This window comes from Carcharodon carcharias, chromosome 4 (genome assembly GCF_017639515.1).
Source record: "Carcharodon carcharias isolate sCarCar2 chromosome 4, sCarCar2.pri, whole genome shotgun sequence".
Lineage (NCBI taxonomy): Eukaryota > Metazoa > Chordata > Chondrichthyes > Lamniformes > Lamnidae > Carcharodon > Carcharodon carcharias.
The window spans coordinates 19198375-19223338 of NC_054470.1; the positions used below are offsets into that span (position 1 = coordinate 19198375).

The window sequence follows — 24964 nt, forward strand, 5'->3', positions numbered from 1 at the left end:
TGGATAATTTCATCTTTAAAATTTCATTAAATGAAAGTTGGGAGTGATGCATAAGAGAGTGAATTGAAATTTTACAGTAATCTAAAGTCAAAATTACTCTTGTGGAACTTATTTTTGGCTTGTGTTATTCATGGAGGATGCAACATAGTGGCAACCTGTGCATGAGAGAAGAGTTATAGCGGTTTCCAGCATGGATGTGGGTCTGTTGCCTGACTCGGAATCCACTGACGGGCAAAAAAAATAGAGTTGATACTGAGATTGATTTTTTTTAGGTTGCAGAACTGAATGTAGCATTGCCAAGGGTTGGGGAAGGGCCAGGACAAACTCATCACTTCCACAAGTGGCTGGCTGGCTAGCTGAATCTTTTTTTTTTTGGTTTGAGGCAGATGGTTGCTAATATTAGTGCTACAATGGCTTTTCTGCACACTGACCCATGCAAAAGACCTTCGGGGAAATAAATATGCCTCGTTCCCTGTGTGGCCTACATGTGACTCCAGACCCACAGAAATGTAGTTGACTCTTAACTGCCTTCTAAAGTGGCCTAGCAAACCACTCAGTTGTAGCAATTCATTACAGAAAAGTTGAGAAGGAACCACACTGGGTGTGCCACCCAGCATCGATCTAGGTGCAGGAAACAACAATGGCACACCCTGCCCAGTTGATTATGTAAAATTCTCCTCATGAACGTCTGGGGATTGTGCCAAAATTGTGAGATTTCCCACAGACTAGTTGAGCAACAGCCTGACATGGGCTGTAAGGTCCCAGATGCTCTCACTATCCAGCTACTACTGGGTATGTCCTGTTGCACTGGCAGGACAGTGAAGGTTGTGACACAAGGGTATACAGTCAGGAAGGAGTCCTTCACATTGACCCCAGACCTCCATGAAGTATCATGTCATCAGGTCAATCATGGACAAGGAAATCTGCTGATACCAACTATTGCCCTCCCTCAAATGATGTATTGGCTCTCCTCCATGTTGAACTCTATTTGGAAGAAGTACTAAGGGTAGCAAGGGAAAAGATGTACTTAGGAGGGGGGGAGGGCAGGGGTGGGGGGTTCACTATCCATCATCATGAGTAGCTCAATACACAGTCAGCTCATTTAGAAATGATGCTAATGAGGGACATATCTTCCAGACGGGCCTGAATCAGGTGGTGAGGGAACCCAAAGAGGGGGAAAAACCTATTTGATCCCATCTTCATCAATCTACCTATTGCTGACACTTCTTGCCCGTCACAGTATTGGTAGGAGTGACCACTACACAGTCCTGTGGTGACAACGTCCTTCATGCTGAGTACACCCTCCTTCGTATTATGTGGCACTACCACTGTGCTAAAGGAGGTTCAGAACAGATCTAGCAGCTCAAAACTGGGCATCCATGAAATGGTGTGGGCCTTCAGCAGATGTATTCAACCTAAATCTGTAGCCTCACAGCTTTGCATATCCCTTATTCTGCCATTACTATCAAGCCATGGGTCCGACTCTGATCTAATAAAGAGTTCAGGTGTGTGTGCCAGGAGCAGCACCAGGCATACATAAAAATAAAGTGTAAATGTGGTGAAGCTTCAACATGTGCATGCCAAAAGATAGAAGCAGTACGCAATAGAGCAAAGCTCTGACAACACCCCATTATGGTACTAAAGCCTTGAGCTCCAGAACCAGCAGTAGATAGCTATGTCATTGACATTGCTATCAAGTGGCACTTACTCACTCAACAGTAACCTGCTTACTGATGCTTCGGAAGGGTTCTGCCAGGACCACACTGCTCCAGACATCATTAAAACCTTGGTTAAAACATTGAAAGAGCTGAAATTCAGAGGTGAGGTGAGTAATTGCCCTTGACATCAAGGCAGCATTTGACAGAATGTGACATCAAGGAGCCCTAGCAAATTGAAGTCAGCAGGAATTGGTGGGTGGGGAAGAGGGGGAAACTCTCCATTGGCTGGGATCATATTTGGCACAAAGGAAGATGATTGTAGTTGTTGTGGTCCAATTTGCCTCAACTCTAGGATATCGCTGTAGAAGTTCCTCGGGGTAGCTTCCTGGGCCCAACCGTCTTCAGCTACTTCATCAAATGGGAAGTAACATTCATACCACACAAGTGCCAGGCAATGACCATCTTCAACAAGAGAGAATCTAACCATCTCCCCATGACATTCAATGGCATTACAATCACTGAAGCTCAAATGTCAGCTTTCTGGGAGTTACCATTGGCCAGAAACTTTGACTGAGTCAGCCATATGAATGTTGTGTTTACAGTAGCCAGAAGGTAACAATTCTGCAGCAAGTTACTTCTCTCCTGACTCCCCATTTTCAAGGCACATGTCAAGAGTATGATGGAATACTCTCCACTTGCCTGGATGACTGCAGCTCCCACAACACTTAAAGCAAAGCTTGACACCATTCAGGACAAAACAGTCTGAGTGTCTCATCCACCACCTTCAACATTGACTCCCTGGCATACAATGGCAGAAATGTGCACCATCTACAAAATGCTCTATAGCAACTTGCCAGGTGTCCATTAACAGAACCTTCCATACCTCTGACCTTAAAGGACAATGACAGCAGACACATCTGCAAGTTCCCCTCCAAGCCAAACTTAATTCTGACTCTGAACTATATTGTCATTCCTTCTCTGTCAATAGGTCAAAACCTGGAGCTTCCTTCCTAACATCCGTGCGAGTGCAGGAATTCAAAAAGGTGGCCCACCACCATCTTCTCAAAGATAGTTAGCTATCGGCATCAAATCCTGGCCTTGCCAGTGATGATGCTTGCATCCCACAAATAAACTAAAAAAAAAAATGCATGACCCCTACTGAATCTGCATACACTTTGGGGAGTGTTGAGGGTTACTGGTGGGCGCAATCATCTGTATTATTGTCTGTGGATTTGGTCTCCATCATGAATCTTTCATCCCTTTTTTTGAAGCATCTGGTTTAGGTCCATGTACAAAGCTCTTCTGTTTGCAGCTGTTGTATTGGGTATATTTTAAGGTAGTATTTTAAAATATGACTATTTCCAAATACTGAATTCTTGGTTAATACTTGCACGTTATGGAATTGGTATGCCTTGTGAGTTTGTGATTTGGCTTATAGGATCAAAAGACTGGATTGTTTGTGCTATTGATTTTATTTGCTAAGTTAGTACTAAATGGTGAACTTAAAAGGACGTGGCTTTCACATTCAAGTTACTTTAATTCTCCTTTAAGAATGTACTTCCTCTTTTGTGTGTTTTTCTTTCCATTCTCTTATTTGGAAATGCGTTTTTGTTGAAACTTGAGGAAACTCTCTAATACATGAATTTTTAATGCTTTGTAAAGTAAAAGGAAATCATTGAATTTAAAAATGTACTCTCAAATTGAAGCATGTGGCGTTTTCTTTGTATTAGAGCCAAGAGTAGAGTAATTCTAGGCAAAGTGGTTCTTGAACTGTAAGTTGCCATTACTGCTGAATTTTTCCTTTTTTTTCATGTGGTATGACTTTATTTGATCATAACTAACTTCACCATCCTTTAAGGAAAACTTATTGCATTCGATGCCCAATTGCTGTTTCTAAGATCTGTGGGCAATCACTAGATCCGACCTTAGTTAACTTGGCAGGAAATTTAAGTTTGAATATTTATTTTTTGGTATTCTAACAGTTACAACAAGAAGGAATCTGATCTTCATGGGGCCCAACTTCACATTAAAGATCTTGAAACTGCGCTTCACTCCAAGGAGGCTAGCCTCGCCACTGCACTGGGAGGAAAGGAAGCCCTTGAGGAGGAAGTTGAGGATTTGCAGGCTCGTCTTTCAAAGGTAGCACTGTGACTGTTGGACTGAAAAGTCCTTGTAATTCTACCAGGCTGCTGTTTTTCTCTCCGTCAAAATTTTGTTTGGAGAGGTGCCATTTCTTCCCTTTCTCCTTGTTTTAATCTTGATACTGTGGCTTAGGAAAGGTCTAAAATACTTTTCCATCTTCACTTGGAAAGCACTGGATGTTTTATCCAGTACTCTATGTATTCATAAGATATCCTATAGTGCTCTTCTGCAATAGCTTTTCTAACTTGGTATCCCTGCATTCCCCTCTAGTAGCAATAGCCAGCCCACTTTGCATCACATGTGGTAACCCCACTGCACTCCTTGCCTTCTGGCTCACTATCCCCACCTCCAGCTGTCACTCATGTACAGTCCTCTGCCCCGCCCCAAATAATTACAAACTACTACTACTCAAGATGAAAAGGTAACAGGTTTCTCCCAGGTTAACTGTTTGTAAATCATTATACAGTTTGTCTTATTTGAAAATAATTGTGCTGTATGTTACTGTCAGATGACCTATGCCACTGTTCTAAAAGATATTCAGTGAAAACCTAGTACCATAGTTGTTGTTACGCAGGTTCCAGTTTGTTCTAAACTGTCCCTTAACCGAGTGTTTCTTTAATTGATCAGACAAACATTGGTTGCCAAGATAAATCATCCTTTTACTAGGATAACTATGTAGAATGCTGAACAACCATGATGCAAACGATTGTCCTTGGATTTCATCAGATGCATATGAGCTTGATCTGTACGAACTAATCAAAGGGTAGGAAAGTTTAGTGAACTGATAGATGATGCTTTAATATAAAATTCTTTTGTATTTAAAATATGGTTACATGATGTATATCGCACAGAAATAGGCTATTTGGCCCAACCAGTTCATTCTAGTGTTTTTGCTTCACTTGAGCGTCCTCCCATCGTTTCTCATCTAAATCTACCATCGTAACCCCTTCTCCTTCAAATGTCTGTCTAGCTTTCTCTTAAATGTACCTAATATTACTTGCTTCAATTATCTCATTACCCTCTGGTAATGAGTTCCACCTTCTTGCCATTCTTTGGGTAAAGTTTCTTCCAAATTCTTGGTGACTATCTTATATTGATGGCCCCTAGTGATATTCTCCCTCACAAGAGGCGACATTCTCTCCCTGTATCCATTCTATTAAAACCTTCTCATAATTTTAAATATTAAAGGAAATGGAAGCATAGGGAATGCCTCACCATGGAAGTTTACTGCACAGAAGCGAGTTATTTGATGCAACCTGTCTGTTCAGGTTTTTAACTAGAGCAATCCAAAATTAATTCAGCTACTCTACTCTTTTCCCCATAGTCTAGTCTTTTTCTGTGTTCTCCTGTGAAAGATGCAACAGCCTGTAATAAATCACTCCAAGCTCTAATAACTTTCCGCATGGAGAAGTTTCTACTAATGCAACTTGCCGAAGGAATGACTCTTACCCCCAGAAGTCTTCACTGTTCATATGTTGCAGACGCCATGCTATTATAACAAATATGGTCCTAAAATCTAATAATGTCGCAATTTTTTGAATAGACTGGATGAGTAGCGTCTTTTCATATTAAAGATAGAATTGAATTCTTGAAAATGATGTAATTAAAATCCCTCTTTCTTGAAGCTGGAAGTTTCCTTAGCAGCTGTAAAGAAACAGCTAGAAGAAGAGACCCTCTTGCGAGTCGATCTTGAGAATCGATGTCAGAGCCTCACAGAGGAACTGGAGTTTAGAAAAAATATATATGAGGAGGTAAGAATGCAATTAAATGGAATTCGATGTTTATTGATTCATAATTTGCAGTTAGCAGCAAAGCGGCGGCAATCATAGCTGGCCTCAAAGCTGCATGGATGGTACTAGCGATCTGTGCCGACGTGTAGCATTTAATGGAAATTCCCAGCATTGTGCTGCGGTGATGTCATCAACCTTGTCTGGTTAGCCAATCACATTAAAGAATTTTCACTGACACAGCACCAAGAAATGAGAAATACTGATAATCCACTTTTTAAAAAAAAATTAGAGAACAAAGTAAAGGTTGGGACATACTTCCTCACAAAGAAAAGGTAGAGATTGAAATATGAACAAAAAAACAGCTAGTGATAAATCATGGGGAGATTTAATATCATTCCACTTCTTTTGAGGGCCAGATCAGCAGCAATTATAAAATGGTGATTAAATAATAAGCCTAGTTGCAGTTCATTGAAAAGACTTGACTTTTCTGGGGTTTGTAACAGTGATAGGAGAGTGGAAAAAGGGGAAGTTATTGCTAATTACTTGATTCCACTGCCAGCATGTTGGGGGCATGGGGGCATGTTCACAGCACAGTCTTTTGCTGAGCAGTAAATGACAAACTGTAAATTCAGGATCACTGAGTTAATCTATACTTGTGTTTGCACAAAGTCCTGAAGTTGTGGTCAAATTCAGAGGGGTAATGGTGGAAAACGCTGAAAGTTTACAGCCAAAAATCCTGCAACCCTGGGCTGTTGTCATTACCATTTTTCTAATTCCAGGCAACAATTTCAAGTGAGATATATAGGAGGGAACTGCTGTAGGAAACTTATTTTAAATCACCCAAAAACTGTAAGGTTCAGGAAATCAATTTGGGTCTCAATTTCTTACACCCTCGATTCATACCTATAGAATGAACAGGAAAGTTCCAAAGGCCATTGCCAGTAAAGCTTACCTTTGTAATAATTTCAGACTCAAAAATATAATCTTTTGAATGAACTGTGGTGGAGACCATTTAGGACATGGTTTTTGGCCACAGCATCAGTCAAACTACCAGCCAACACTTCCTAAAACTCAGCCTGTGAATAAAACTTATTAATTTTAATCTTTGAATTTGCACATTGGAAGAATGTGCCTCTCTTCTGATTTGGCTTGTCAAGTTAATTATGAATTTTATTTAGGCAACATACATTTATTGAATGTCAAATGATAATTACTTCTTTTTGCCTACAGAACAAAATTGAATGAAATGTCTTACTGGATTTAATTTTTTTGTTATAGGAGCCATTTTCCTAAAATGGTTGGTTGTAATTAATGTATAATCGTCCTCCCTGCAGCCCTAAAGCTACCCTCCTTGTGCTAAGGGATTAAGGAAATCTTTAGTTTGTAGCCTGTTATTATAGCTTGCACATCTTGCATAGAATTTCTGAACAAGGGGAAGATTGGGGAACTTGGCAAGTTAAGAAAGTTTAGTGGGAAGAAAGTACAGAGGTCTTTAAAACTTTTGGAGAAAGGGCCAGAGACAAAGTAGTTTTGAAGAGTAAACATGAGCTTACTGGTTAAAATGTTTACCTCAGCAGAAGGGGCAAAGGTGAGCAGTTATGGAGTTTGTTGCAAAGCAAATGTCTGCTGGGAGAAATGGAGAAGGTTCAGTGAGACTTAACAGTGAGACCAGGGAGCCACTTTTGAGGATGAGAAAATTTGAAGTTAAGACTCTAGCTTATAGTGAGCCAGTGAAGATTGCAAAAGAAAGATATGCAGCAATAGCGTTCTGGATTAATTGAGGTTTGTGGAAGGGGGAGATCATCGGACAATGTATTTGAGTAACCGATCCTTGAACAGATGAGCTATTATTTGCATCTTTATAGTGCCTTTTTCATGAAATAACTGATGCTTGATGAAGAAAAGGAGACTGAAGCTGACCATTGGTAGCACAATTAGTGGAGATGACTAATGAATAGCTGAAGGGCTATGTTTTGCAGTGTGTTAAGGTGGGGTTAGGGGATTGGGTGCGGAATTTAGGGAGAGCATTTCAGTGTATGATCAAGATGGCTGAAAAGCAACATTGAAGATGAAGTGGGGAGGCCAAAGTTGGAACGCCAAGAGGTCATGTGCAAGAGTGTGGGCTCGGGCATTGTAAACTTAAGGGATAAAGCTATGGAGTGATTTTTAGTAGACTTCAATCTTGGAATTCAGAGTAAAAGCAAAAAACTGCAGATGCTGGAAATCCAAAACAAAAACAAAAATACCTGGAAAAACTCAGGTCTGACAGCATCTGTGGATAACTGTATTCCTCTCTGGAGATGCTGTCAGACCTGCTGAGTTTTTCCAGGTACTTTTATTTTTGTTTTGGAATTCAGAGTATTGAACTAGGGAGGCAAGTGATAATCAAATGAAGGCTGCAAAGCACAGGGGTGATGTGCAAGTGGAAGGGCTTTGTATGGAATAGGTTGCATGCAACTAAATTTTTGATAAATTGTAGTTCATGTTGGGTGAAGCCTGGGAAACTTTTGGGGATGATGGTAGCAATGGGAGTAATGAGGAGTGGATGAAATTTTAAATGGAATGGGGGAATGAGATAAAAGTGGTTACAGGTTTCAAAAGTGAATTTGGACTGTCTCAGTGATACGATACAAGATTTGAAGTTCAGCTGAGTGCAATACCATTTGAAAGTTGCACATTGGGTTATGTCTGAATAGTTAGCTGGCAGAGGTTGGAATTGGGGTTTAAAGTTGAGGGAGTCTTTGACAGGAGTGGAACAGAATTGACAGGTAATTGGTTTATTGAAAAAATGTAGTGGCAGGTCTCGAATTGTGATGGCGATATAAATGGAACAAGTAATCAAAATTCATAACACAAATTATAGACAGATCATTAAAATAAAATCTAAAATAATTAAAATAGTCAAATCTGGAGGTAACAAAGATATGGATAACTTTCAGCAGCTGAAATGGAACTACCGTAAGTGGTGAAGTATGGACACAATCCCACCCTGCCTTTAAATTAACTATTTCGCAACAGTCTAGAATATTGCCCCTGGAACAGGCAATAACATGCCAGAGTAGGGAAAGGCTTGTTTGTGTTGTCTGTATTGGGAAGTTTCTGGCCACTTTTGATATCTAACCATTAATCTGACAGCATATTACTTATTGAGGTTGGTGGTGATGTAGAACTGGATATGGTGAGCACAGGTCTAACTTTCATTCTTAAAGATGATGCTGCTTAGGGGACAACATATGGAGGAAGAAAGGGAGGAGGCCAATAATAGTATTCGGACTCTTCCAAACTGACCTTCCAAGCCAGTCTAAACAGATTTGAGATATAGACAAATATAGAACTAAAATTTGAAATGGGATGATTTGAAGGAGAAATGGATGATGACTACTGTTTTGAGGGCACTACTATTATCCTGTCAATCTTGTTGGTGTTAGTGTGACAGGAAAACCTTCTATAGGAATTTTTAGGCCTATAATGTTAAGTAAATTGGAAAAATTAGAAGTTCATTGTTTGTTTGTTTCCCATATCCTATTAAGTGCAATTAGTATAAATAGCTCCATTTGAAGAACTAGAATTAGCACAGGTCAATGGGCCAAATGACCTGTCATGCAATTTTCTGACTTTTCTGTACATTAAGGAAGTTGAAGGTCAGAAGTGGCTTTGTCAGTGACTGAAACCTTAGATCTTGTGTGATATTGAGACTGTGTTGGGTGAAGAGAATAAGGACAGAGAAATTGGCAGAAGGGGTTTAGGTAAAGGTTTAATTTTAAATCATGGATTGGAGTTCTGGCAGAAGGAGAAAAATGAGTAGTGCACTGTAGGGAGAAGAGGGGAAATGTGTGAACTTAGTGACTGAAGTAGGAATTCGGGGAAATTAGAAAAAGTCAAAGCTCAAGAAACCTATATTTGCTTGAAGCATTGTATCAATTTAAATGAATTAATAATGCAAACAGAAATACGTTTGATCTAGTAGAAATTGTGAAGATGTGGTTGCTGAATGACCAAGTTTGGGAACTAAATGTCTCAGGATACTTCTCTTTTAGAGAGGCAAAATGGAAAAGGAGGGGTAGCCTTGATAAAGACAGAGTCTTAGCTCAGAAAATCAAAAAGTGGAATCAGTTTGAGTGGAGCTAAGAAACAACAATGGTCAGAAAAGATTGCTGTTTATAAGCTCCTCTACAATAGTTGTAATATAGGGCAGAGTATAAATCATAAAATTGGAGTTGTATATAATAAGAGTAATACTGCAAAAGTGTTGTAAGAGTAAGGAGGATGAGTTCATGGAATGCATACAAGATGGTTTTCTTGACATGCTAGAAAACTAACTAGGGACGGGCTATTTTGGATTTAGTATTATGAGCTGGGAAAGAGTTAATCAATAATCTTGTAGTAAAGAAGCCGGGAAGAGTGACCATAATGTTAGAATTTTGTATTGTTTGAACTGCTTTAGGCAAGTCTGAAACTAGGGTTTTAAATCTAAACAAAGTGAAGTATGCAGGTATGAGTTGGCTAAGATAGATGGGAAAATTACGTTAAAAGATATGACAGTAGACATTCACTGGCTAGCATTTAGAGAATTAATACATAACTTGCGACAAACGTACATTCCGTAAAGGCAAAAAAGCCTGCAAAGTGGGCTAACTGTTGCTAACGTGAGGTGTTAAACAGCAGTAGATCAAACTTATTTTGTTAAAAAGAGTAGTAAGCCTGAGGGTTGAAAGGATTTTAGAATTTGGCAAAGGAGGACCAAAATATTGATAAGGAAAGAAAAAAGAATGAGAGTAGACTAGCAACAGACGTAAAACTAGACCGCAAACATTTTTATAGGAAGCGATTAGTGAAAGAAAACTTGGGCCATTGGAAGCAGAGGCAGGTAAATTATGATGAAGAATAGGGAAAAGGTGGAGGCATTAAACAAAACTTTGTCTTCTACTGTGAAAACAGAAACAAAAGATTCCAAAAATAATGGTGAACTAAGGGTATAGAATGAAGAACTTAGAAATCAGTATAAGTAAAGAAATGGTACTGGGGAAATTGTTGTGGCTTAAGTAGCGACAGATTGCCTGGACTTGATGACTTGCATCTTGAGAGTTTTAAAAGCTAGCTGCAAAAACCAGTGGATGCGTCGGGTTTGATCCTCCAGAATTTCTCAGGTTCTAGAACCACTCCCAAGCATAAAGAGGCAGCAACCGTGACCATGCTATTTAAGAAACGAGGTAGAGAGGCTAACTAGCTTACTTCCCCATTTTCTCACATCAGTATTAGGCAAAATACTAGAAAAAATGTGGTAACAGGGCACTTAGAAAATCAGAAAAGGATGTTATGTTTGAGAAATCTATTTCAAATTTTGATGTATCTACTAAAATAAGGTGGAGACAGTGGATGTAGTATATTTGATTTTTTGAAAAGCATTTAATAAGATGCCACACAATTAGGACTGGGATGGGGGGGCAACATTGGCAGGGATTTAGGATTGATTAAAGGACAAAATGGGAGCAGGAATAGACAAAACGTTTTGAGGTTGGCAAATAACTGGCCAGGGTCCTGTATGGATTGTAACTCAGGCCTGAGCTATTTACTTTTAATATGAATGACTTAGATGAGGGGACTGAATGTAACATATTCAAGTTTGCTGATGAAAGAGGCTGCAGAGGGCTATCGACAGACTGACTGAGTGGGCCGGAACATGGCAGAAGGAATACAATGTGGCATAATATATAGTTACCCAGTTTGGTAGGAAAAAAATATAAAATAATATGTTTTTAAAATGTTGAGAGTCTGGGAATATTTGCTTTCAAAGGGACCTGTGTGGCTTTGAATCACAAGTTATCATGTAGGTGCAGCAAGCAGTTAGGAAAGGAAATGGTATGTTAGCTTTAGTTACAAAAGACTGGAGTGTAAGAACAAAGAAGTCTTACTAAAATTGTATAAGACCTTGGCAATTGGAGAGTTGTGTGCAGTTTTGGCCTCCTTTCCTAAGGAAGGGCATCCTTGCACTCCATCTGGAGTAAGTAATGTCCTGTAGTGTATTATTTTATTCAATTATTTTCTTTTCAGATTCCATCCATGTCTATTCTAAATCATGTTAAGTAGGTATTTTTGAAGAGAAGTAAGTGTTTTTGGAAAATCTTCAGGGTGTGAACTTCAGTATTTGTTTAGTCTCACTACTCCATATAGTTGTGGCTCTTTTCTATGACTCCAGGAAATCAAAGAAACCAGAAAGAGACACGAGACTCGTCTGGTTGAGGTGGATACAGGTCGGTTGGTTGAATATGAGCACAAGCTGGCCAAAGCTCTACAGGAACTCCGAGAACAACATGATCAACAAGTGAAAATCTATAAAGATGAACTAGAAAAAAACTTCCACGATAAGGTAATAAAAACCTTCCTCCCCTCCACCAATTACTGGTGTTGTACAGGGAAGACTAATCCAGTGCATCAAAAATTGATAATTCAAGGAAGATCACTGCCTAGGTTTAAGAATCATGTTTTTACTTCTCAAAGCTATCCACAGCTTTTAAAAAAAACTACCCTTGATCTTTCTGTATAACTATCTTTTCCTAGTGGGCATAAAAGCTTCCATTTCCTCATGTTGAATTTCACCTCAGAGCCCTGGAACTGTTCTAGTCAGTATTTACCGCCCTTTCTATGGCTTTAATATCCTTCATATGATGGCCTGTCCAGAGCTGTTTACAGTACTCCCAATGCGTGTTATGCAAATTCTATCTTTATGTATGAAACAGAAAAACTACCAGTCCTTTTTCTAGCTCTTTTTAACGTGCACTTTTGACCTCTGAATACCTATGTGCTTACATTCATGAATCTGTTGCTCCCTAGATTTTACCATTTGCATTACTTTTACCATTTTACCATTACTTTTTTCAAACGTGAGTGCTATGCTAATTTTAATTACGTTTCTGTCATGCACTAAGATTATATAAATGGGAAATGGCCCTGCTTGTACAGAAATATTTACATCAGAACTCACTAATGTAAGAAATATATCTTTATTTCTGTTGGACCGTGGATTGGGTTTGCAATGGCTGCAGTTTGAGAGATTTGTCCACTGGAACAGGATGAGAGATATATACAACGTTGCAGTCCTGGAACAGTGTGCCATGAAAGACAGGATGATGCCAGAAAGGATTCCTGGACCAAGAGAGCTGCCTGACAACAGCATTTTAATTGGCTACTGACAAGGTGACCAAGGTTTCACGTGAGAGCAATGTAGAAAGCTCCTGGCCTGCCAAGAGAAAACATCTAAAATCCCTTTTCCTCATATATCTCTATAACCGCTTTCTTTGAGGAAATGCCTTGTGCATGCCAGAAAGGGGTAGAGTTAAAGACGATTTGTTCAATAAACAGTTATTTAACTTTACAAACCTGGTGGTCATATTCTGTGAACCTAAATTAAACAGTTAGGTAGAATTGGGGAATTCTGGTGGTTTGGTCAAACTTTTCACATTTGTTGCGGCTCGGAAGTGTGGGGCTTGATACTGCAGTGCACTATCCCCAGTGAGTTGTGACACTAATTGTAATGATGAAATTTCACTCTGCAGCTTCGAGTAACCTTGACCAAAAGCTGTTCACTGACAATTTTTTTGTGTTCCTCTGTGATAACTGACCTGTAGGTGGTGCTGATTCTAGACAGTTACATTCCAAGAAATGGCTGCATTTGCAACATCAAAAAACTGGAAGAGATGTGAACAAATTCATATGTGACTTTTCTTCTGTCCATGTGGAAATATCTTATTGACCGTTGTTTCAGAATGTCTTTAATATTTGTGTTTGACTTAATAGCTAAGAGATACAGGGATTGAACAGTGTGTTTTGATTTGTTTATTTACTGCTGTTTACTTTAATTCCTGCAGCTAATGTCCCATTCTACCTCATTAAGACTGCCTACTTGCACCTAAGTGGCATTGCCCATCTCAATCCCTGCCTCATTTATCTGCTGCTGAAATACTCATTCATCATGTGTTTTTTAACCCCCTATACTCTTGTCGCAGTGCTGTCCTGGGCTGGCCTCCAACTTCCATCCCCCGTAAACGTAAAGTCATCTAAAACTCTGCTATCCGTGACCAAACTATTGCCCATGCTAACTCTCTGTCTTTGGACTCCCAGTCCAGTGATGTCTATTAGCATTCTCACCCTTGTTTTCAAATCCCTTCATAGCATTGTCCCTCCCAATCTCAGCCTACTACAATCCCCTCAAATCTCTGCATGCCTCCAATTCTGACCTCTTGCGCATCCACCATTGACAGTTGTACCTTCAGCTGCATAGGATTTCTCTTCCCTAAATCTCTCTCCTTTTTGAAATGGTCCTTTTTAAACCAACCTCTTTGACGAAGCTTCTGAAAACCTGTCCTAAATCCGTGTTCCGGTGTCAAAATTTTAGCTTGATAACGTTCCTGTGAAGTGCTTTGAGATGTTTTAGTACAATACTTCATCATTATTATTATTTATTTGTATAGCACTTTTTAGTTAATGGAACAAGAGGAACTTCTTGAAAATGCAAATCTTCTGGTTCCCCTTATCCATCCTATTAGCTCACTCTCAAACCCTCATTGTTAAAGACTATTTCCCTTTGATTAGTCAATGATTCTCTAAATTGCCACTTTCCTAATAATAGGTTTCAGCATTTTCCTACTGTCAAGAAGCAATGATGGGTGTGACTGAGCGGTTCACAGTTTTCTTTGTGTATCATTAGTTTGAAAGAAAACCTTGGTCTGGTAGGAACATGCAAAATGTAGATTGGGTGTACAGTACTTGTATGGCCAGTAATTAGAAATAGATCAAGCGTGATAATGCTTTAAACTGAAGGAATTCTGAAGAGTTGCAAGTACTAGTCATCTAACTTTAAATTTTTTAATGGAAAATCTCTACTTTTTATTTCTAAAAGTTCAACTAATTATTAGCAATAACTCAGTATCCTTATTGCCCTTCAGATTATTAGTAATTTGTTTTAAAACTCTTCAGCCTCAAAATTCTATATTCTATAACTATCTAATAATGGTACTCAAATGTAGGGTAAATTGACATCATAACTGTGTAGGAGACTCAGCTGTAAACCATTTTGAGGAAGTGCAGATTTTGAAATTTCCTGAGTAGTATGTGTTTTTCAGCTTGAAAATGCAAGGCTTGCCTCAGAGATGAACACCAGGTCAGCCAAGGCAGCTGAAGAGGAGCTAAAAGAAAATTCGATGAGAATAGAGAGTCTCAGCAGTCAGTTGTTCAGCATGCAAAAAGATGTAAGCAAATTTATTAATTGAATTTAAAAATATAATCAGTAATTTTAAATGCTTTAAACTATTCTAATCTCATCCTGCCTCCTTGCCGTAGGCTAGAGCCTGGCAGGAAAGGGTCCAGGAGTTGGAAGATGCTCTGGAAAAAGAGAGGGATGGAAATCGCAGGCTGCTGATGGAAAAGGAGAAAGAAATGGTTGAGATCCGAGCACAGATGCAGCAGCAACTAAATGAATATGAAGATCTTTTGGATGTTAAATTAGCATTGGATATGGAAATCAGTGCGTACAGGAAGCTGTTGGAGGGTGAAGAGGAGAGGTGATCTTCGGACTGATAAAATTTGAAATGTTGTATTTTTAAGTTTAATTTTTAAGGAGCTTCTGTGAAAGATCATATTTTAACATTTTATCCACTTTTTTTTGATCTCTCCAGACCTAAGTCCAATGTCCAGTTTGCAATGTCAGTTTGCAAATACCACTTCTCTTTACAGTGCCCATATCCTTATCCCTTACTTTCCCTTACTGACATCCCCTGGCTGCATGTCTCTAGTAGATTAAATTCGAATCCTGCATCCTTGTGAATAAGCACTTCAAAGCCTCCTCTCTCCCTTTTCATTTTTCAATTATGGGAAACAGTGTAATGTTAAAGCAAATGGCAAGGATATAGTTCAGTATTCAGACAACCATAGCCTATATCAATACACTTGCAATGCCATGTCTGTCTTGTTGCTGGATCTGTTTATATTGAATATGATTCTTACAGTAGATAATAGTTACAATATGCACATAAGCAATAGATTTTAAAAGATGAGTGCACAGTACTCTGCTTAATGTAAAGGATATAGTATGCTGTTTGGAACACAGCCATGCTGTGGCATCTGATATTTACCTTTTATAGCTCTGCAAAATGTCATCTCCCATTGACATCATCTCCCATTGACATCACCTCCCCTAGTACAAAGTGCTATCCCTGTGCTGCTCTTATATTGGAGTTTCACTGGCAAAAAAAAAATCCAATAAAATTGGATTGCTAATCAATCAGGCAATCCAAATATGAGGTGGGCTTTTTTTTTTGGTTTGTCATCTGAGAAAGATAGACATTTAAAATATATTTCCGTATTTATGTTAGATTATCCAGGAACTTAAATTTTAATGCTCATAGAACATTTGTCAATAGCATTTTATGGCAAAATGAGGCCATTTAGTCTGTGCTTAATCTCCGAAAACTGTTCATTTTCTCTCTAGCCTTTTTTTGTTTAAGGTATTTAGTCACTCTTTACAAACTATTATGGATTCTGGTGGGGAAAACCTCCTGATGCCTTTCCCTTTGTTTGGAGCCGGTAACTCTAGGACATGATTTTATTGAGTCAAATAGTAAAAGTGGTTTATCATGATTCAAAACCTCAATTTTACGAACCACCTGCATGTATGCAAGTTGGGCACACCAGAATGTATATGCGCTGACATCATCTGATCCTAACCCCCTCATCAGTCATTTCCTGAGGCATGAGGAACACTTAATATCTTGAGCTGAGTTTCAATACCCAAAATACTATACATCAAGATTACTTATATCCACAAAATGTTGGAATACACAACAGCGTCTCAATAACATTGGTTAATGTTTTGGGTAAAGGCTTTCATTTGATTTTCTGGATGACTTTCTTAAAATTCCGACTTTGTACAAGCTATTTGAACTATGCAACAATTTAACTTGAGGGACTGTGAAACATGTAAATTGTAGGAATTTGTCCCTTTTATTGTAGACTTTTTGCCTATCTAGTTTTCTTAACCTTTCAGATTGAAGTTGTCACCAAGTCCATCTTCCCGTGTGACTGTTTCTCGTGCGACGTCCAGCCGCAGTGTCCGCACAACTCGCGGGAAGAGAAAGCGTGTTGATGTTGAGGAATCTGAGGCCAGCAGCAGTGTTAGTATCTCCCATCATGCCTCTGCCACAGGGAATGTTGTCATTGAGGAAGTGGATGTAGATGGCAAATTTATTCGCCTAAAGAACAATTCTGAGCAGGTATGAGTGGAGACAAAATTAAGTATAGGGTTCCTCAAATTATTTAAGTTTTAGGTGTGCTGATTTTTAAAATTTATTATTTCCTCAAACATTTCTTGAACAGGATCAACTGATGGGTGGCTGGGAGCTGACCAGGAATATTGGTGATGCAGCTGCCTCTTACAAATTTACCCCAAAGTATGTGTTGAAAGCTGGACAGACTACTACAGTAAGTGTTGAAAGCTGCACAAACTACCACAGTAAGTTCAATAAAGGTGCTTGTTTAAAGTGAGATACAGCCCCATAAAAACCAGGAAGGTGTTATGTTTAGCATCAGGTCCGAGAGTTAGTTCATCTCAATTGGGGGTTGTGGCAGGGACCAACAGCGTCAGCTTCAATGTGCTGAGCTAGAAAAATCAGCCAGGGTCCTAGATCCTGCTTTTGGTATCCAGTGACCCTTGCTGAAATGATTAGTCTGATTTTTTTGGGGGGGCTGGAGTGCTGATTTTCTCTGGGAGCTGAAATTAGACTGGTTTGTAGAGTTGGTTTAGGAAAGAAGTGATCTGCATGTGCCCTGTAACAAGAAAATCTACAGTTTTCATAACAGGAGGCTGGATATTAATCATTAATGTGTTAATATTCCTAATGCAAGAATGCTTCCAGTAATTGATCCCCTAAATTCCCCTTCCCCTTTTTTTTTAGTCTTTCAGATGACTAACGTGCAGTTCCTCTTTGTCTGAGGAGTGCTTACGCTCTCTCTGGAGAGGGCCATGCCTCACTTAAGCTTAGAGAAGTATGGCATGAGCAAAGGTGGGATCCCTACTTTAGTGAACTTTCTTCTTGTCCAATAGGTTCACCTTGCCTATTATGGCATTAGTTTTCAGGGTTATCTGCAGCCAAGTGGGAAGAATCCTAGTCCCTCATCACTGATCTGCACCTGCTGCAGATCTATCTGGTTTAGACTTTGGGTGTTGAGCCAGCCACATAAGAACAACTGCCTTCTATTCATCATCCAGCTGATTTTCTTGACCCAAGAGACTCTTCCTGCCTTCCCAACCCACATTTGTTTGTTTGTGTGCACGTGTGTGTGCGCGTGTGTGTGCGCGTGTGTGTGCGCGTGTGTGTGCGCGTGTGTGCGCGTGTGTGTGCGCGTGTGTGTGCGCGTGTGTGTGCGCGTGTGTGTGCGCGTGTGTGTGCGCGTGTGTGTGCGCGTGTGTGTGCGCGTGTGTGTGCGCGTGTGTGTGTGCGCGTGTGTGTGCGCGTGTGTGTGTGCGCGTGTGTGTGTGCGCGTGTGTGTGTGCGCGTGTGTGTGTGCGCGTGTGTGTGTGCGCGTGTGTGTGTGCGCGTGTGTGTGTGCGCGTGTGTGTGCGCGCGCGTGTGTGTGCGCGCGCGTGTGTGTGCGCGCGCGTGTGTGTGCGCGCGCGTGTGTGTGCGCGCGCGTGTGTGTGCGCGCGCGCGTGTGTGCGCGCGCGCGTGTGTGCGCGCGCGCGCGTGTGCGCGCGCGCGCGTGTGCGCGCGCGCGTGTGTGCGCGCGCGCGTGTGTGCGCGCGCGCGTGTGTTAGAGAGAGATAGTCACTCATAGGTTCAGTGATTGACTTAATACTTGTCAACCTAGCAATAGTAATTAAAGTTTCTTACGAGTGATGTAATAATAAACAATTCATGATTAACTTTGTACTGTACCCAAACAGTTAATCTGTCAGTTGGGAAGTGGAACCTCAGCTGCTTCCTAACTCTCACCAATCAATTTAAGCGCTGAACTCTAGATGTAAAGGTTTGCATGTATGTTTTTGTTCTTAGCTTCCAAGTTCCAGCAGCCTTGAAGTCTTAAATTTGTACACTACCTGTGTGACTGCCGCTGATGGACGAAGTCAAGCACAGTTTGCCAAAAAAAGTTACCTTGATGTATGATACCCACTGCTTAATTCAAATAGTTATGTAGAGACTTTCCAATGATGTCCCTGCCATGAGGTTGACTCATTTTTAAGGATTGTGTGATAGCCTGATGTAAAAGTTGCTTATTCAATAATTGTTATACTGCAGATCTGGGCTGCTGATGCTGGTGTGACCTCTGCGCCTCCTGCCAACCTCATCTGGAAGAACCAAAATGCTTGGGGCACTGGGGCAGATGTAAAAGTAGTTCTCAAGAATTCTCAGGGCGAGGTAATGCTTCTTTCAATCAGTGGGAAAGCGGTACTTAAACCTTGTGTCTGTGGTACCTAGCCAGTAATATCTCTCTTACCAGTTCCAAGCAATCAAAATTAATGCTGTAACAGTCTTTAAATTATGTTAGGAGCATGTTTCATAGGTTTGAATGGTATTTTTTTTCATACTGGCAGAAAGAAAGGATGTCAGGGAGCTCGTTGCATATGTATAGTTTATTACGAGAAGTGCTGAAATTTGCAGCAGCTATGGAGGCTGAAATAACTCCCCCTTATTATAATTTGAATGCTGACTAAATCCTAGTCTCAGTAACTAAATCCTAGTCTCAGTAACTAACAGCTGGATGCATTAAGCAATGGGAGGTCAAAGTTCTGGGGTATTTTATCTAAAATTCACAGAGGGTAAAGATTAAAATGTGCAGTTATATTTAAGAAAACACACACTGCATATAGAATAGTGGCCACAGTTTTAGGTTTAACTTTCATCAGCAATTGATTTCTCGTGTTTTACAGGAGGTGGCTGACAGAACCACCATCTTCACAACCACTGTACCGGAGGAGGAGGAGGAGGAAGAAGTTGAGATTAAAGATGAAGACCTCTTCCATCAACAGGTATGTTTTGATCTAACAATTGACATTTGTATCACAGACAAAGTGCAGGGAGACTTTGTGGGCAGATGCCATGTTATAAATTAGCTGTGGGAGCTTGAAAGCTTCTAGGTCACATTAGCGATGGAATGTCTGCAATTGAAGCAAAAACTTGCATTTAAAGGTTTTTTTAAAAATTAAGACAACATATGTCTATACATCCAGGCATTATGCATGTGGACTGAAATGTCTTGAGCTTCATTTCCTTTTAACTTTTTATTGTGAATCCTCTGTAACATTTGGTTTCTTTTTGAATAAGTGAATACTTGCGAAAGGGAAGTGGTTAATGCAATCGTACACCAGTTCTGACGCAGATCCTGAATGTGAATTTTAATTTTTGTGTAATTGGAGGACCAATAAATCTGGAAAATGTTCACCACTGAGAAAAGCTTTTCTCTATATCAGCTACTTGAATGTGATTCCCTTCTCTTCAGAAGAGGACTGTATATGTGCTATTATCAGTCTGATATGCTGGCTCCAAACCAACGTGTTTTATTTAATAGAATCATAGAATAGCACAGGATAGAAGGAAGCCATTCACTTATTGGGTCTGTGCTGTTTCTTTCAAAGAACAACCCAGTCAGCTCCACAAACTTCCTTGCATCTTTCCCATATTCCTGTAATTTTTCTCCAAGTATTTATCCAATCCCCTTTTGAATACTATTGAGTCCATTTCCACTGCTCAAATCAGTGCATTCCAAATTGTAAATGACCCATCAGTAAAGTTTTCCCTCATGTTGCCTCTGATTCTTTTGCCAATCACCTTAAATTTGTGCTTTCTGGCTATAAACGCTTCAGCCATTGGAAACAGTTTTTCATGCTGTATCTAACATAACTGTAATCCATCATTCCTGGAGTCATTCTAGTAAGTTTTTTTTTTCTTTACCCTTTCCAAAGCCTTCACCTTCTTCCTAAAATGTGGTGCCCATATCAAACATAATAGTCCAACTGGGGCCGAACTAGTGTGTTATACAAATTTAACATAACTTCCTGGCTTTTGTACACTCTGCCTCTATTTGTAAAGCACAAGATTCCATATGCTTTATTAACCATTTTGTTAACCTGTCCTGCTACCTTCAAAGGTTTGTGCACATGCTCCCACTTAGAAACATAGAGTAGGAGTTGGCCATTCAGCTCTTCAACCCTGCTCTGCCATTTAATATGATCATGGCTGACCCTCTATCTCAATGTCATACTCCTGCTCTTTTCCCATAACCCTTGACTTCTTTAGTGTCTAGAAATCTATACATTTCCTCCTTGAATATATTCAATGACTTGGCCTCCATGGCCTTCTGTGATAGAGAATTCCACAGGTTTACCACCCTCAGAAGAAGTTTCTCTGCATCTCAGTCCTAAATGGCCTACCCCATATTCTAAAATTGTGACCCCTTGTTCTAGATGCCCCACTCAGAGAGAACGTCATCCCTGCATCCAGTCTAGCCATCCCTGTCAGAATTTTATACGTTTCAATGAGATCCCCTCTCATTCTTCTAAACTCCAGTGAATACAGGCTAAGTCGACCCAATCTCTCATACGACAACCCTGCCATTATAGGCATCAGCCTGGTGAACCTTTGCTGCAATCCCTCTCACAAGTATATCCTTTCTTCGGTAAGGAGACCAAAACTGTGCACACTACTCCAGGTATGGTCTCACCAAGGCCCTGAATAGCTGCAATAAGACATTCTTACTCCTGTACTCAAATCCCCTTGCAATGAAGGCCAACATAACATTTGCCACCTTAATTGCTTGTTGCACTTGTATGCTTGCTTTCGGTGAGTGGTATAGAAGAACACCCAGGTCCCTCTGTACATCACCTAGTCTGTTTCCTGTCTGCTAATCAATTCTCAATTCATTCCCAATATATTACTCCCAATCCCATGTGCTTTAATTTTGCACACTAACCTCTTGTGTGACTTCCTTATCATAAATCCACATTGACTTTGTCTAATCCGGTTAATATTTTCTAAGTGTCCTGTTATCACATCATTTATAATAGACTGTAGCATTTCCCTTCTTGTAGACTTTTTAAAAAATTATTTATTTATTTATTTCTGTAATCGGTCTGTAATTCCCTGTTTTCTCCTTTCCTCCTCTTTAAAATAGTGGAGTTACATATACCACCCTCCAATCTGCTGGGACTATTCCAGGATTTATAGCATTTTGGAAAGTGACAACCAATGCATCCTTTATTTCCATGCCACCACCTTTAGTACCCTGAGATATAGATTATCAGATGCTGAGGATTTATTGGCTTTCAGTACCTTGAATTTCTCCAGCCACTTTTTATTTAGTGATACTAATTTCCTTCAATTCCTCCTTACTAGACCCTTGGTTCCCCAGCATTTCTGGGAAATTATTTGTGTGTTCTTCCATAAAGACAGAACTAAAGTAGTTGTTTAATTGCTCTGCTATTTCCTTGTTCTCCATTATAAATTCTCCAGTTGCAGGTTGGAGGGGACCTACATTTGTCTTCATGAATCTTTTTCTTTTTACATACTTAGAAGCTTTTACAGTCTGCTTTTATTTTTCTTTGCAAGTTCACTCTCATACTCTCTTTTTTCCTTCTTGATCAATCTCTTTGTCCTCCTCTGAATTCTAAACTGCTCCCAATCCTCAGGCTTGCTATTTTTTTCTAGCAACTTTATATGACTCTTCTTTGAATCTAATACTATCCTTAATTTCCTTTGTTAGCCATGTTTGGGTTGCTTTTCCTGTTGTGTTTTTGCACCAGAAAGGAATGTATAACTGTTGCAATACCTGCATTCATTCCTTAAATTTTAGTTATTGCCTATCTACTGTCATGCCTTTTAATAAAGTTCCCTAATCTATCGAAGCCAACTCACCCCTCATACCTTCGTAGTTTCCTTTGTTTAGATTTAGGACCCTAGTTTCAGATTGGACTACTTCACTTTCTATTCTAATAAAGAATTCAACTGTGTTATGATTACTCTTCCCTTAAGGACCGGGCACAACAAGATCATTAAGTAACCCCTTCTCTAGGACAGCCTATTCCTTAGTTGGTTCTTTTGACGTACTGGACTAAAAAACTATTTCATGTACGCTCTAGAAATTCATCCACAGGTCTGTTGTAGCATTTAGCTTGTATTGTCTGATCTCGTTCTTCCTATCAAATTGCATCACCTCAGACTTTTTTCTAAATTAAATTTAATCTGCCATGTGTCTGTTCATTCCACCAGTCTGTCTGTGTCCTTTTTAAGGTTATTACTAGCTTCACTGTACACTGTGCTTCCAAGTGTATTTGCTTTTATGTATTTCTTTTCAAGTTCTTTGATGTCCCAAACTGCTTCAAAGCTAACAAATTACTTTTGAAATATAGACAAACAAGGCAACCAATTTTTGTGCAGCAAGATCTTTCAAATAGTGAGATAAATAATCAGTTAATCTGGTTGAGGGATAAAAGCTGGCCAGGTCACTTGGAGAACTCCTTGTTTGGGCGTTTGAACTGTGTTCAAAGAATGAAAATGACTGCACATAGAAACTTTTGAATGAGAAAATAGATCAGTTACTAATGGAAATATTTATATGAATCCATAACTTTCCTGTAGCACCTGGCAATTGACCATATAATTGTAATGTGGTAACAAGGAAGCTAACATAGTACACAAATTTGAATCTTTTACTCCAATATGAATTTCAGCTCATCAGATTTCAGCTTGTTTCTTATCCCACACAAAGTTTCACTTGCCTATTATCTATATTACCTAACCTACGTTGGCTCCCAGGACCTCAATTTTAAAATTGTCACCCTTGTGTCCAAGCCTGTCTACTGCCTAATCTGCTTGCTATCTTGCAACCTTCACAATCCAGTCTGCGATCATCCAACTTTGGCATCTTCATCCCTTCAGCTGAGTTCTACAATTCTTCCCCTACGCTTCTGCAGCTCCCTTTTATGACCCACCTAAACCCAACTCTTTGATCAAGCTTTTAGTTTGCCCCTACGCCCCCACCCTAATGTGTCTTTGGCTCAAATTAGATCGATTATGCTTTAATGAAGACCAGCCTTTTTTGTTTTAAAGAGGATATATAAATGCAAATCATTGTATTACTGCTGAGAGTATCAAAATAGTAAAAACCGGATGAGTAAAATCATAATTTAGGAAGAATGGACTTGTTCTGAATTTTACCAATCCACCAAAAACTGGTACTTTAAAATATTAAACTTGTATTGGTCCTTTTTTAGGGAGACCCAAGAGCAGCTGACAGGAGCTGTGCAGTAATGTGAACGTCTTGCAAGACAACTTTTCTTCAAAAACTCATCGCTGCCTACATTAAACTTAATATCTAGAAATTCAAACTATTTTTGTATTTCAGTAATTTGTATTTTAGATATTTTGTTAATTTCTTTTTGTACACATGGCATTGGTTCAGGGCTTTTTATACTATTACTGAGATTTTTTTTAGAACGTTACAAGGTCTAGACTTTAAAAAAGTGTGTAATTCTGAAACCAAACTAATGTGAATCACAGGTTTTTTTTAAACCTATGGAAGATGGTTTTCCTAAGATTACAGATGAAACCAGTGAAAAATAATTTGTGTAGTTGAAGAAACTACAGTTATTTTGGGGCAGCATGTGTTTGTGACTGGACTTGAGTTAATATGTGCAGCAGGGAAAGGGGGATTAGACATTTTGGTAATAACATTTTTGTAAATTTATAAATAGAACAACACTGAACGTAACTTTTTTTAATGTTTTTTAATTGTTTATACCAGGTTGACAAAAATATACCACAAAATGGGATGAAGAAAATCTTCTGTTTGTAGCTTTTGCCCCCTTATTTAGATAGTGGTTGGGAACATGGTATGACTAAATGCAAATGTTTTAATGAGTTTTAATGTAGCAATGATCGATTTGGGTTTTCTTGGCAATTATAAATAAAGTAAACATTGTGTAATAAAGAATTGTTACTTATCTCTTTCTGAAACCAAACCTGCATCAAAGTACCATGATTCGAGGCATTTCAACATAGCTGCTTTGCCATTGTTATACCTTCTAACGAAGTATGTAGTTCAACTGAACTTTCAACTTGATGACTTTTACTGCGTTGCCTTAGGAAATCATTTTGTTCCCAGTTTTTAAGACTGAGCTTGTATACTGGTTAGCATTTGTAAGTGAACTGAAGAGGTGGGATTTGGTGTTTTGTTTTGTGCATTGGCTGATTAGATTTTGTTGTAATGGCCAGCCCCACCTCCCCCCAAAAAAATTGTTGGGGTGAAGGTGATGAGAAACATTTACTGCCACAAGATTGGGAAATCCCTTATACAAGGCATGTTCAGGATCAGAGAGTTTCACCTAGTGTCTGAGCAGAGACCAGCAACAGCTGCATTTCCCTGAAGAACTCTTGGAAAAAAGAGGAAACC

At 39.4% G+C, this 24964-nt stretch overlaps 1 protein-coding gene across 2 annotated transcripts in view; it reads left to right on the forward strand.

The window, feature by feature from the left end:
- The window catches only part of lmnb1 (lamin B1), a 48492-nt gene extending 23990 nt beyond the window's left edge, over window positions 1-24502 (forward strand). For both annotated transcript variants that reach the window (XM_041187032.1, XM_041187033.1), the window contains exons 2-11: window positions 3641-3797; window positions 5426-5551; window positions 11727-11897; window positions 14650-14775; window positions 14867-15087; window positions 16569-16794; window positions 16898-17002; window positions 18817-18936; window positions 19449-19547; window positions 23787-24502. In XM_041187032.1, the coding sequence (XP_041042966.1) occupies window positions 3641-3797; window positions 5426-5551; window positions 11727-11897; window positions 14650-14775; window positions 14867-15087; window positions 16569-16794; window positions 16898-17002; window positions 18817-18936; window positions 19449-19547; window positions 23787-23828 (1393 nt within the window). In that variant the 3' untranslated portion in view covers window positions 23829-24502. The remainder of the gene's footprint in view (window positions 1-3640; window positions 3798-5425; window positions 5552-11726; window positions 11898-14649; window positions 14776-14866; window positions 15088-16568; window positions 16795-16897; window positions 17003-18816; window positions 18937-19448; window positions 19548-23786) is intronic.
- The last annotated feature ends 462 nt before the right edge of the window (window positions 24503-24964 follow it).